The sequence below is a fragment of the Sylvia atricapilla genome, chromosome 1 (genome assembly GCF_009819655.1).
Source record: "Sylvia atricapilla isolate bSylAtr1 chromosome 1, bSylAtr1.pri, whole genome shotgun sequence".
Taxonomy (NCBI): domain Eukaryota; kingdom Metazoa; phylum Chordata; class Aves; order Passeriformes; family Sylviidae; genus Sylvia; species Sylvia atricapilla.
Window position 1 is genome coordinate 83,387,995 of NC_089140.1, and position 14,732 is coordinate 83,402,726.

Here is a 14,732-nt window from a genome sequence, read left to right on the forward strand (position 1 = left end):
GAAGAACCACCAATTCTTCCACCCCACTCCTCCACCCTCCTGGATTCTTTAAGTAAAGATGTATTTTGTGCAGATGGTGCTTTTCCACCCAAACTCTGATACACCACTCAAATACAAGGATTACAGGAGTAAATAATTGCTTTCTGGAAGTACTGTTAAATAGTTTTCTGATCTAACAGCTATCAGGCCAATAAAGTGTTTTCTGCAAAGTGTGCATTTTCAATGAGTTATAACTTCATGATCTGAAGGTTGGTCATAGTTGTTCTGATAAGATTCTAGCAGACTTCACAAATGAATATTGTAAATATCATAGCAGAATATCCCCAGTATTTTTTCTCAAAGAAAAGGAGTGAACAAGTTCTTTTCTAAATAAAACAGAGTAAATTCTAATAGGACTCTTAAAGACAGAACAGCCAGAATAAAGGTATCTTGGGGATTGTGTTTTCCTCTTCACACTTTTTAAAAGCTGTTTAACACGACCCACCGAATTAACCTGAATTAAGGCAAGAGATACACAGTGTACTGATATATCCAAAGGACGACATTCATTCCAATATAAAATGAATAGCATTGTATTAACGTTTATTTCTAATTACAAGAAACAGAATATCAGTCCCTTATTTGTACAAAAATACCTGAAAGATTACAATTAGGTTCACAAGCCAAAAAGCTATTTACAGTATGAAGCAAAGCATATTGAATAAAGGTTTTGTCTCTTAAGTTAATACCTTTTGCATTCCCTGAAACTTTAAACTTTATTCCATTTTACAGTCACTAAATCTTGCATTGTGACAATATAATTTACGATAAGCAAGTCTTGCCACTGGAAAGGTGCATTGATTGGTCAAACTGTCAGGTATTTAGTGCAGAAAAGATAAGACAAAACATCTAAACTGAGGCACGTGTTTCTTCAAGATTAATTAACAAATAAAAAGTTTTTTGTACTTTAACACCTATCGTAACATAACTTAACTAGTAACCTCATTACCAAAATGGTTTGGCATTTTCCTTCTCAACATATTCAAGATTGCTACATGAAGTATTTATTTAGAAAATAAAATCACAGGCAAAAAGATAAAAATTCAACAGGCTCCAAAACAACCCTGAGCATCCCCTTTACATTCATGTCATTTAAATACAAAAATAAGAGTCAAATGTCCTTCAGTCCTTGGTATTCTGAGCTGGCAGCCAGCTGAATCTGTTGGAAAACTAAGGTGGCATTGACTGTTTTCCAGCAGAAAGAAGACAAAGCAGTGATCTGCTTAAGTAAGATTGTTGCCACTTTGAAGGTGGTCACTTTCTCAAAACAGCTCACTTTAGCTGGGAAGAGTACAAAATACTAAGTCAACCATCTACATACAAAAATCATGGTTCATAGTCAAACTTTTATTCTCAATTTAAATAAGATGCAAAGTTTTTTTTTTTTATAAATATGAAACACTGCAAATACTATCCGCCTACTGGGAAAAATGCATGGTTGTCACTAAGCTATGTAAACAGAAAAACTTAAAACTACAGCATAAATGGTCTTATTAAACTGGTAATGTAGTCAATACAAGTATCTTTTTTCTCCTAATAGGGGCCAAATAGAAGCATGCAAAGTGAAGTCAGACTTAAGTTAGCTTAATTTCAAGGTTTTAAAATACATTGTCTAGAAAGCAGGAACACTCATTTCACTATGTACAATTAAAAAAAGCAAAACAAAACAGAACAAAACAAAAAAAAGCTTCTACTAAAAACAAAATCAAGTTTCTTCATTTTTAGTATCTAGACATTAAATGGAAAAAAAATACTAAATGTGTTCTGTAAACTAAAATACAGTGTTTCTATACCATTGACATAGTTTAAGCTGATATGGACGACTCAGGCAGGTTATGGTTTGTCTTAAGCTATTCTTAACACTACATGAAGACCTAAAAGTGTAGGATTGGTTTTCCTTCTTTACCCTTTCAGATGGCTAGGATTTCAAACCCAGTGGCAGATATTAAGGATTAACTAGCCTGTGTAAATAATTCACCATTTTACAAATGCTCCATTCTGCACTACACTCGGCAAGTTCCCAGGGTGGAATACTTCTCACTGTTACTAATGGCACCGAGCACTGGGAAGTTACTTCAGTTCAGACAGTTGCTGAAGGAATGGTTGGTTGCAACTGCAGGATCAAGGTGGGACTTGTCTGACTTTTATACTGATTTATCATCAGAAGGAGTTATTGTGTAAACATTAAATAATTCATTTAAACATTAACAATAAAGTAGTTCTGATGACAAACCAACACCAGAGCAAGATACATGCTTGTCTGCCACAGGTACTGGAGTGCAATAGCACACATGACACAGGGAACACCAGTTACCTCAATGGATGATATTGCCAGCAGCTATTTCACAATCAAATCTGTTTCTATTCCCAGCATGTTCCTTCTCACCATGTAAACTTTCATGGCCCTACAAAAAGCAGAAGGGGTTCCGTTCTTATGCCCTATCCCCAGGAGAGCATTGTGTCACTGTAGCTTTACTACATCAAAAGAGCTCTTTGAAACAGTCTGAAAATTCAAGGAGCTATAAAGCTAAAAACACTGGGTTTTAATTTTTTTTTTCTCATACTAAGACTACCTGCAGAAGAATCTTCTCACAAAAAATGGTGGTTTCAAATACAAGTGTAGTCATTCAGTCCTACTCTATTTAGTAACAGTAAGTTTCCTCAGGAAAACAGTCAAAAGGCTGTAAAAAACAAACCACCACTCCAATAATAAAAATTTGTGCATAGAATCTAATACAGTCTCTGCATGACTGGATGCCACTAATATGCCATCAACATACTACAGCCATAATGCTACAAGTCAACAGTTTTAAGAGTACGTATATTGGTGGTATGTTCTTTTAGAATTGTGTCCTCATTGCTTCTTCAAAGACATCTGCAGATCATTGAACCTCAGGTCTCCAGAGAAGTACTGAGACATACGTGCGCACACACACACACACTTCTTGATTTTCTTCTAGATCCTTTTAGGCTGAAGCATTCCATACATTTTAGGGTGCAGATTAATACCCAACTCCTGCATGAATTTTAAAAGCCACATCAGCTCCTAATATAGGCTGCATACAATATCCGAAACAAAGTAGGAGTGCAAAAAAAGTGATCAATACAAAAAGTAAACACACTAGTCTTAATTGTCAAGATTATTCCAGGGCAAGAGTTCTTTTCAAAGATTTCTCTTCACACTTGTTCCTGTTAAGTGGCCCAGCCAAGATAGTTTCCAGTTTTGTTCCAAATTTACTCATTGTTTTACAGACCCTCCCCCCTTTTTTGGGATGCTGGGACACTCAGCAGCAATCACTCTTAGGTGTTAGACAAACCAGCAATCTTGGTCTGTTGGCACCTGTCGAATCCATCCCTTTCAGAGTCCCAAGGTGCATAATATTTATTTTTTTAACCAACTTACAAATCTGCCAATTCCCCAGTGTCAACTTTCTCTTACAATTACTCTTCTATCAAATCCAGTCTTCAGTGAGAGTCAGATTTGAGGTCATAAGGCCACTCGGATGCAGTGGTGTTTGAGTTTGCAGGGCAAGACTCCTTTGTTTAGTTGATAGAATTCAACAAGCTGGATTAGATCACTGAATTTGGTGTTCCCATCATCCAGACTGAAAAATATCTGTCCATCATCTTCACACTAGGGAAACAAAACATCCTTTTCAAGTCAGGCTGCACATGAAGAGATACACACACAGAAAAACTTAGAGAGTACCACCAGTGTGTGACATAAATAAATTATGGGCACTCAAGTTGGCACTTGGTTGCCCAAACAACCCAGTGCCTGCAGTTCTTTATGAAACCATGCACAGTGCTAGAAAAAACATTCCTTAACCCAACTTAAAACATTTTGCTTATGAAAGTGAAAACTTGTGGGCAGAGTAATTGGAAGTTGTACAGACAGCACTGGCATTCATTAGATAAAACAAAAATACCCCAAAAGGATTTGTTAGCTTTTTGTAAAATTGGCAGGCTAAACAACAGAAGAGGATTTGGAACAATAAAAAGGTCTACATAACCTTAAACTTTTCATGATTTTTTTGGATCAAGATAAAAATCAAATTGTTTTTCAACATCTCAGTGTAACATTTGAAGCTCAACATTATTGGATAACCTCCAGAATAAAACTTTGTAAAGTCTCCCAAAGTTATTCTATATTTGCTTAAGTGAGAAGGGAGACAACAGCCACTGCTGTTGCTGACAGTCACAGAGAACAAGTTCTGTGCATCACACAGACTTATGTAATGTAGTGACTTACACTAGTTTTCTGCCAATGTTAATAATTTTAATCAGATATTTCACGATTCTAAAGAATATTTGCTTATATACTTGCTTATGGAAACGTCCTTGTTAGTTACATCAGTAATTAGTAAGAGGTCTCCTCAGATGTTGGCAAAAGCTTCATGGTCTAAAATTTCAGGTTTTGTTATCAGTATCAAAAATAATCTACTCACCGGCAAGATTTGAAAATGCTTTATTTTTTGATGATGGCATAACGTAAGTACAAATGCCTTTGGATTGCTTTGGCTGTCCCGGAGAAGAAATAATCTAGGAGAGAACATTTTTAGGAACAAATTGAATACCCCCATCTGTTTGTTCTTAAATAATCAGTACTTAGTAATTTTGTGCCACTGCTGAACTCTTCTTTAGTTACATCAAGAGGTGATTCTGTAACTAGCAATTTGCTTTCAATTATTATACCATGGATGAAGAAACAAGAAATGCAAGTTACATGATGGTAGTTCTTCCCCTAAGAATGTACCTATGAGAACTTTTTTAAGGTTCCCTCTAACTCAGCTTTCCATTAATGATATGTACTCTCATGATGAAAATGTGATCATTTAATTCTAGAGAAAATCTGAATTTCTGTAGATGGGAAAGTAATACATGGGAAGCTTCTCCCACTCTACAATATCTTGAACAGTTCACAGAAAACCAGTGTAGCAAAAACCTACCTACGTGTAGGTTTAATGGCTGCAATTGCACAGAAACTGCTCAATACTTTCTTAAAATTATTTACCAGTTAAGTAGCTTCCACATTATAAAGATGAGGAAAACACACTGATTTTTCCTCTAGAACAGTCAAAGTATTTTCCCTTAGCATTGGTGGAAAAAAATATACATTAGGTGTACAGCTACCAACATCATATACTGTGTAGCTCTCACTTTGAAGTTAACCCACAAAACTGAAGTCCTATCCCAAATGGACTTTATTTAACATCCATACTGGGAAGAGGAGGAAAAAAGCTAGATAAGAATTATGAACTAAGGATGCAGATCCTCTCCATGCCACAGAAAACAAGAATATACCTTTGGTAGAAAGCTTATGGCATTAATCATTAATGGATCTGTTAGATGGCTGAGCACAGGACTGGGGCAGGCCTCTTAATTGCTAACCACTAAGCCAGGAACACACTTTTCCAAGGTGCAGTTGCAAGAACTGCTTGTAGTTTTAACAACCCAAAAGAATTTACGCCAGCTCCTCAGAACTGATTGGTTATGATGGTGCATTTTTGTGGTAATGACATTTCTCAGAGTCAGTTCAGTAGTGAGGGACAGGCATGTCCTGCCACTCTCAGAAACCATGCATGGTATCTGAACAGCCCATTCTAATCCTAGGAAGACCAGATGTGTGGAAAAGGGACAAAAGCCTCTATAAATTAGGATCCATGTGAGGGAGAAAAACCTTATCTGTCCTGTGGTTACTGCAGTTCATGCAGGTATCTCTCAATTATTTTTCATCTAGCTGTTTCAGACAATGCATGGTACTGTAAGCTGCTGGCACAAAGGTCTGCACAACTAATGCTGCAAATGTTTACTCAGCCTCTGGCAAGCAACCAGCTTTCACACAAACAATGACTACCAAGAGAGATGCATCCTGAGCAAGAACTTCCAGAGATATCCAAGACAGCAGCATCAGTTGCTTGTATACAGTGCTGAGCCTCTTCCATGAACCATCAGGAGGCTATTAACTTTCTACCTTCTTTTGTTCTAGAACACACAATGCAGGAAAACATAGGCAAGAGTTTTCCACCCTGAAAATCGTGGTGCTTAGATCTCAAAGCACATAGGTAACATGGTTCTTTTGTCACTGCTGGTGGACCTTACTATGGCCAAAATGAACCAATTTTCACATTCCACAGAGACTAAACTGATTAGACACGAATTTAAATTTAGGCACACCATCAAACACATGAACACATTTATGAAGACCTCAAGAAGGATGGGCCACCAGATTCCTAAGGCAACAAGACAAAATGAGCCCAGGATTGTAATGTGAGAAAACCAGAAACTCAGAAAGTCAGCAGGGCTCCTTTGCTTTTCTGTTGGGCCTGCTTAGCTAAAATCCCCTGTCTAGCCTTAGGCTAGACAAAACCTCCCCAAAATAAGCAAACACTGCTTGATGAATTTTTATATATATATATATATATATATATAAAATATATGCACTACCAATTTCTACTTCCCTAATGTATTTAAGTCTTAAAAAAAATTAGTGCTGCTTCTGAATCAGAAAATGCTGAAGAAACGCTTGAACTTCACTGTCTCCTGTGAAGGCAACATTGATGTTTCTACCTTAACCTGGAGAGCAATGAAGACAGTGAACCAAAGGGCAACCACGCCTTTCCCATCCTACAAATCAACAGTGCTCAATGCAGTTCAAGCAACTTCCCTTCAATACCCTAACTCCATATAAATAAGGAAAACAGAGATGCTCAGAAGATATTTAATCTCAACCACAGACTTTTTACAGAGTGCTGGAACAGGTAGTTCCATTTCTTTGCTCTAGAATAGAAATAGTGAGCAAGCACCATTAGCTGCTCTGATTCATGCAGAAGAGCATGGATGGCTGATTATAAATTTGTTGGCAAATGTTTAGGTACAGCTTTGCCTGAAAAATATGTCCTCAATGCAGATTACAAGAATTTACTATTTACAAATTCTAACATGGTCTAAAACTTGACTGCCTCTGTTGGAAAAAAAGAAAGACACTAAAGTATATTCCTAAGATTTTACTTTTCAAATTAAAAGTTAGGATTCACTCCTACAAGCACACACTGTCTTTTTGGAATCCAGGCAGGTTATAATGGGATTACTTGACAATCAAGTTACTTAGAAGTGCTCATAAACCTGTAAACCATTACAGCAGAAGTTGTGCTCTCGTCTGTAGAGCTTACTGTCAGATCATAAATACTGAAAAACAAGAATACCTACCCATCTACAAGCCCTTGTTGCTTAATAATCCTGTGAGATTCTTCTCTAGAGATTCTGCCATGAAACCAGTGCTGTGTCCTATGAATAACTGGAGGAGAGAGGAAAAAGAGGGAGGGGATGGTTAAAAACAATTACACACAAAGCCATTTTTTCCACATAATAATTATTTGAACATTTTAAAAGTGGGTATAGTTCTCTTACAGAATATAAAGTGTCTTCCATTAACCTATATAAAAAAAGAATCAATATAAAAAGTGCATCTACTTAAGATATCAAGTAGAGAGGCATTATCTCCATCTATTTTCCAATTTTCAGATATACAATTAGGTAAACAAGAGACGTCTCTTTTAATACTGCTTTCTCATAGCTTCTATAACATACTGGAACTAACAATCCTTAGAACTCAATGTATAAGCTAATGAGATAGAAACAAGTCCCTCTAAATCTTAAATAAAGAAATGCATTTTAGATGGTGCTTGCAAGCGTCAAGTTAGCCCCAAGTATTTTTCATCTTTGTTGTTTTGTCTTTCAAAGGGTATTTTAAAATTCTGTTAACAGAACAGCAAGAGAAAATAGCTGTATTTCCTCCAAGAAGTCTAGGATATTAATATGAAGTTTCCTGTCATTGTAATAAATTTACAGTCTCAAAAGAAATGAGGACTTGTGTATTTCACATTTTTCAGTTATTATGTAACAATTTCTGTTTTGAAAACTCTCATTTCTACTCTTTAAAGTTTAAAAGATCACTCGTTGACTTTTCTTGTCCAAAACAGCAAATTAACTGCTGGATTCTTTTAAATGGAAACACTGACAGAGTGTCTATTTTTACAAAATATGAGTTTCAAAAGACTAGTCCTAAAGAAAAGCTTGAGTGGGCCATCAAAGGAAAACAAGATTCTTTTATGGTGTCCATATGGGTAGGCATGTTAATGAAGCTACTGACAAGGATTGTATTTGACACCAAGGCATTCGTAGTACATGGCTGCACTCTGTGTCTGTATGAAATGTACCTTTTCTTTACCCACAGAGGCCTCTGATACACTATGGTGACAAACCATCAGAATTTACCTGTACTCAGTGTGGAAGGATGGAGTGGACTTTGGCTACCCAAGATGTTCATTCTTGTGCTACGTTTCTATAGAGAAAATGAATTACCGTTAAATCCACACTAACGCCTCAGGAGAAGAGAATTAGTGCACATGCAATATAGATTTAATTTACAGGAAACTGGGGGCTGGGCAGATTTAATGCAAGGATGAGAAAAAGAAATGCAACTTCGAAGGGGGCTAATCTACAAGCAGCAGCTCATTTCAGTTGGCTTAAAACACAAGCCAGATGTTAATGATGAAAGCTCAGTATATTAAAAAAAAAAAAAAAAAAAAAAAAGACAGAAAAAAAGAAAAGACTGATATGTTTCTGCTCAGGCAAAACACCAGGCACTCAGTAAATCAAGCAGTATTTCCCTCCCGTACATAAAGCACCAGCTAATGCTTCAGTAATGACTCCTTTTCCCTAAAAGACGAGCATGTGGGAAAACTTGTACTGCAGCTGTCTGTCCACAAGACACTATAAACAAGTTACATCAGTTTTCATTGCAAGAGGTCCTGCCTCTTGTATATTCTGCAATTAAACTTACTGGGAGCAAGCCATTAGTCAGAGCCCCAGCCTCTTCCATGTGGGGAAGCATTTAATTTGACATATTCCTCCTCAGAGACTGGTTTTGCAAACTGGCAGTAAAGTTCTGGTGGGTCTGCTTTCCCCCTCAACTTTCCTCTGGACACTAGGGGGACAGAGAAGCAGTGGTAGAAGGTTGTTGTGAATGTGACAGTTTTGCTAAAGATGGATATTGACTTTCAGATCTGCATGCTTGCAGTGTGATTGCTTCAGGTCGGAGCTAAGCTATACTGTGACCAGCACTGCACTAACATCATAGCACACTCTGTGTTTTGGCTCTCAACAGACACTTACTGATTGCAAAAATAGAAAAGAAGAGAAGATAGCTACCCTCCAAGCATGTCCTTCTTCCAAGGCAGCACTCTGTGCTTCAGCAGGATTTTCAATAACTCTTCCTATTTGCCCCGAAAAATCCATTGCTACTAGTGAGTTTTCAGATACACTTCTCTGAAAAGGAATTTTCACTTGTTTCAAAAAAACAGGGAAAGGAAAAACCAGCTTGCGAGTTTAATTTCAAACTGTTTTGGTTTCAGAAGACTGTCTAAAGTCCTCCTTCAACAGCACAGAAAATAAATATTATTTTTTTCCCCTTTCAAAAGATTCATAGACACAAAAATAGATGGTTTTTCTTTTTTGATTGCAGGGGAGGGAGACAATTCAAAGGCTCAGAATAAAATCTGTTTGCTCAAGTTGCCCACTTGCCCTATTACTATATTCCAGTCATTTTCAGGGCTAGTTGGGATCCAAATATAGGCTCTTTCCTTTTAGGTAGTTAACAGTCAGCTCTTGGCCCAACATATTTTAGGAAATCTACATGTTAGTTTTGCCAGACCTAAGCTGGCTTCTGCAGAGACAGCCAGATGTCTCTGTACCATACATCTCAAAGAGCATGACGTAGCCAAGATTTTTCAATCATGTGGATCATGTAAGCCTAAGATAATGGAGAGCCAACCACGGAAATTGTACTCATGCAAAACATGAACTTTACATTGATTTGCTACACAATGCTGAATTTACATTTCTTAGCGTAAAATTTTCCACTTTTAAAATGCAAAAGCAAATGCATCTTTTCCAACAACATACATCAGTGAGGTAAAGTTCATCACTTACTACTGGAGTGGAAAAGTGTGGAAGCATGGCTTTTCGCTGCTGGGGAATTCTATAATTCTGATACAGTAGCATTCCATACTGCCAACAGAAACACAAGGACATTATTATTCAAATATATGCCCTAGGAAACAAACTGTAGTGATTTCACAATACCACTTACACTGGAGCAAGGTGCCATTAGTTTATTATTTTCCTGATCAGAAGCTCTCCCAAAGCCATTTGCATTGAGTAATAGTGATTGGCAGGTGGCAATCAAAGAGTAAATATGCATTAAAAAATTTATTTAAGAAAATAAAAGTTTGAGTGATATAGACAGGTTATTTTTGCACTCTCAGCTACCACCATGTTTTACTTGTAGAACAAGCTTTCAGTCAAGATCAGAACACACATATTAATTTAATTCCCTTCTTTTAACCCTCTAGAACTTAAAAGTATTCTGCACAAGGCATTCAAACTCAGTTTTCATAATGATAAAAAATAAGAACCTTTCTAATTCACCAGCTCTTTCAATAAATTTCACTATCACTTGGTTCTTTTCTCATCCTTAAAATAAGGTGATTGATTTCCAGCCATGCCCTTGGTTGAACATGCCCATCATGAACATGGATGAATTTTAGCAACACTAGTAGCCAGGATGGTAGATACACACCTACTCAGTGCCTTCCCTAGAGGCACAGTGCTGAAGTAGTGCAACATTGCTTACTGAATGTTCTAACTGAAACAGTTTATACCACTTCCAAACAGGGTAATATAGGACTAGGGAAAGTTAAATTAGATGGTGAATAAAAAGGAGGGTTATGGACACAGCCTTGGGGCAAAGCCTTAATTTTCACTGTCTGTACATCTTTAATTGTCTTTCGGTGCATCTTAAAAACAAAGTGATTTTTTTCTCTGTACGTAGGACGTAGTAAGGTAGAGAGGAAAACACAGCAGTTTTCAAAGCAGCACATTCAGAAAGAGATTTAGAACCAAAGCAGAATTTATGCACATTTTCCTATGAAGATCAGTAAGTTCTCTCCTTCAAAGGCTACAATTTGGTCAGCTTTCTCCTCAGTTCCCTCCATCCTGATTTTGTTTCAAAAAGCAGTGAAGCTTCCTATCATATTATCAAGAAATTTCATTGTCTGCTCTCAGATAGGAGTAACTTTCACCCCAATATAGGGTTACTTATTTCTATTACTTCTTCTACTTTACACTTTAGAAAAGTGTAAAAAAAAAAAATTGCTAAAGGCATTCTGTTCTTACCATTATGGAAACATTTGCTTTAGTTTTATGATAACTTGAAAATACCGTGTTAAGCAGGTTTTTTAATTCATTCACATATCTCAAATTTGGATCTAAAACTAAAACTATACTTGATTCATATGTGGAAGGAATAGATCTCAGTCCCATGCTTAAACTCTTAAGAAGTGGGACAGGTCTGTTTGCCATTTTGCTCTTATCCATATTGTTTTGGAGCAGATGATATTTAAGAACATATAGGTAGGTAATTTCTCATGAACAAAATAACAAATGCCACTAAACTCTAGGTGTAGCTTTGCAAAAGAAGAAGAGATTAGTTACCTTGAGGAGTCGGAAGGCAGTCATCCAGCACGTCCTGCTTTGCTCGTCTTCAGCACACAACAACCGCAGCTCCTTGGTTTCATTTCTCACTCTGTTTGGCTTTAAAGTATTAGAGGGAAGTCAGACACATTCATTAGAAAACCAATAATGCTGTAAACTTAGAATCACTGTAAGCAGGGTAAAGGCAAGGTACAGTATTAGTCTAAAGAAGTAGCCAGAAAAAGCCCCCACCACACTGAATTTAAAGCTCAGGAAAGGCTGACCATGCTTTGAGGGGAATCACTTTCTCAGCTGGGTCCAACAAGATCAAATGTTGATGTCTCCTGACTTTCAGAACCTGGGGTCATTGATCCTTGTAGGTCCCCTCCAACTCAGGGTATTCTATGATTTGAAATAACCTGCAATCCTAGCAGTTCATAGGAACAAGGTACTCAGGCCATACTAGAACCTGGCATGGTTTGAGTAGTTGGAGGGGTCTTTTTGTTGTTGCTGTTGTTGGGTTATTATTATTATTCTTCTTTTGGGGTTTGTTCATTTGTTTGGTTGGGGTTTAGGCTGGTTTTTTGGGGTTTTGTTTTGTTTTATTTTCAAATCTGTGAGAAGTTTTATAAACTCCCATTTTGAAATGAAGGATGAAAGTTTCCATAATTGAGGGTAACTGAAAGTTTGCTTCCATCAGTTCAGGATCTGTCCAGCAGATGGTTTCTTTGAGGCAAACCCTTGTTGTCTAGCTCTGGAACAGCTGCTAGGAAGGAGACTACTTCATTACTCTCATAAAACCAGCTCCCAGCCTTATTTTCTTCTCAGAAAATTACAATTTTCAATCCTTTGAAATACCTTCCAGATGGATCTTTCAGCACAACAGTTTTAAAAACCTTCAAAGGCAACTGGTTATTCTAATATTCATTTTTCCAAGACAGTCTTTCTCTTTAAATAAAGGCAAACCTCTGGCCCCCAATAAAATTGCACCCCATCAGAGCTTAATCCTTTGCTGCTATATAGCTTCGGTGCTTGCTGTCCACAGAAACTTTTCTGTTTGATTAGAGAACTTGGAAAAAGCTTTCATCTGTGAGGTGAACCAAGGCCACCTCACAAGCACACCATGCTTCAGCACTGAGCTGAACTGCACAAAAATTTCCCAAACCAGAGGAGCACCAGATAAAGTGTTAAAAGTGTCATATAAAATGATGACAAGATTCACAGGACATGCCTGCCAAATGAAAGATGTTAAAGATCAAGTCTTGTGACAGAAAAGGCTTGCAGAGTTCTACACACAAATCCCGTTTAGCTGGGGGTTGGGGTGACTCTGAGCTACCAACACTGTCTGGAACTTTGGAAGAACTCAGTAAGAAGATTTACCTTTATACAAAATCCATACTCTGCAGGGGCATTGTACAACTTCTTGCCGGCTATCAACGAGAAGATATTGCTGTCTTCTAGGTCAGCCAACAATTGCAAATGTCTTGGCTCCTGGGGAAATAACATGATTTAGCACAGGTAAGTGAAAGGTTTTGGAAGATGCTGTGCAAGCTCTGCAGTCTCTCAAGCCCGGCCTCCAACAGAGGGCAGTGCACGAACACTGCTCCTCTCCCAGGCAGCCTCAAGTGGCCATGGCACACACCCCTTACAGATCAGCCTACCAGCAGAAAGTGCTTGGTACAGGAAGCTCACAAAATACTGATGCAAAGCCATCACATTTTAAATGGCCTGACCTATTACATTGGTCCGGAGAAATCTGAAGGTTAGTAAAACTTCAGTGGCCACAATGATGTTGCCTGGCTGGTTTGTTTTTATTTTATAATGAAACTGTATGGCTGTGTTCATGCATTGAGAGCCCAGGGCTTGACTGTCATTTGATCATGCCTTACTTATCTTTTTCTATGGAACAAAAAAAAGGGAACACTGTGTGGAGATTAAAAAAAAAAAAAACAAAACCAGCAAGAATACCCACTTGTAAAAGCAGAAAATGCTTTCACATGCTAGTACTGTGCAACTTCTTTTTTAGTCTTACCTTTGAAGTTCCTTTTGTAGAACAATAAAGTCCTGATCTCCTCAAACACATGAACAGTTTCTTCCATGATTTCCTACCCAGCTCTTTCACATGCAAGAAACCTTGAATTTCAGGGCAGCTACTGGAGTTTAAAAAGTTCTGTAGGAGAGGAAAATGTAGATGAACATTGTGTCCTATGAATGAATTATAAAATTGTCACTGTATTTGCAGAATGGAGAAGAAAATGGCAAATCACTTTGCTGACTTGAGGTGCAGTTTCTAGGCTTCAACTGACCCAGATGCTTCATCTGATTTATGACCAAAACATATATCCTGCTCCTCCATTGCATCTCCCTGGACATCTCCTCCTGCAACTGACACCTTCCTATTCTCTGTGTCAAGAGTTAAATCTCAAAAAAGCTATTGCTTTTTTGTATCCCCATTCGTCTTGCACCCGGCCTAAAGGGAGAGAAAGTAAGCTTATTAATTTTTAAATGAATACCTTGTCACAGCAATTTTGGCAAATTGTCTAACTTGGAAGCACTGGCCAAAGTCTCCATCTTTATCCTAAAGTTTTTGAAAGGGAAGAGCCTATTTCAGGATTTCAAGTTGTCCCAAGACAAGAGGCATAAAAGACAACAGAGTGTTTGCAGTGTTTTCACTTTCAACTGAAAATGAAATGTAGAGCAGTCAAGTGCCAGCAATTATACCAAACTTCAGAACTGAGAAGCGTTTAAGTTCTTGACATAAGCAGAGGGACCACATACAAAATAATTTGGTTTGTGATATATCACAGGAAGGAAGAATTAATTATGGTAGGAGAACTGATGGATTGCTCCCTTATTACAGCAGGCCAGGTTTTTAAATGACAGAGGGTTTGATCATTAAGTTAAATGCCAAATTAATAAATTCAACAAGTATGAAGAAAAATGCATAAACCTGGTTGGCCTAGATGTCTCTGCAATTCTTTAAAGTTGTGTTTTGGTGTGGACAATGTCCACAGGAAACAAAACCAAAACACAGCGCTTTGTATCAGAATCCTTACTTGCATTAAACCCTATTTTCTTTTCCAGTCCTCTTCCTCATGTCATCTAAGAGAATGGGAAAGAACAATCAATTTATACTATGAATCCACTTCTCAGCTGTG

At 37.5% G+C, this 14,732-nt stretch overlaps 1 protein-coding gene across 3 annotated transcripts in view; it reads right to left on the minus strand.

The window, feature by feature from the left end:
* Nucleotides 1-556: 556 nt before the first annotated feature.
* GRB10 (growth factor receptor bound protein 10) overlaps nucleotides 557-14,732 on the minus strand; it is a 143,298-nt gene continuing 129,122 nt past the window's right edge. For 2 of the 3 annotated variants that reach the window (XM_066326875.1, XM_066326883.1), the window contains exons 9-17: nucleotides 13,607-13,744; nucleotides 12,955-13,065; nucleotides 11,596-11,694; nucleotides 10,033-10,110; nucleotides 9,217-9,369; nucleotides 8,317-8,383; nucleotides 7,249-7,336; nucleotides 4,488-4,581; nucleotides 557-3,673 (exon numbers count right to left, since the gene is read on the minus strand). In XM_066326875.1, the coding sequence (XP_066182972.1) occupies nucleotides 3,527-3,673; nucleotides 4,488-4,581; nucleotides 7,249-7,336; nucleotides 8,317-8,383; nucleotides 9,217-9,369; nucleotides 10,033-10,110; nucleotides 11,596-11,694; nucleotides 12,955-13,065; nucleotides 13,607-13,744 (975 nt within the window). In that variant the 3' untranslated portion in view covers nucleotides 557-3,526. The remainder of the gene's footprint in view (nucleotides 3,674-4,487; nucleotides 4,582-7,248; nucleotides 7,337-8,316; nucleotides 8,384-9,216; nucleotides 9,370-10,032; nucleotides 10,111-11,595; nucleotides 11,695-12,954; nucleotides 13,066-13,606; nucleotides 13,745-14,732) is intronic. The other variant, XM_066326891.1, reaches the window with a different exon arrangement.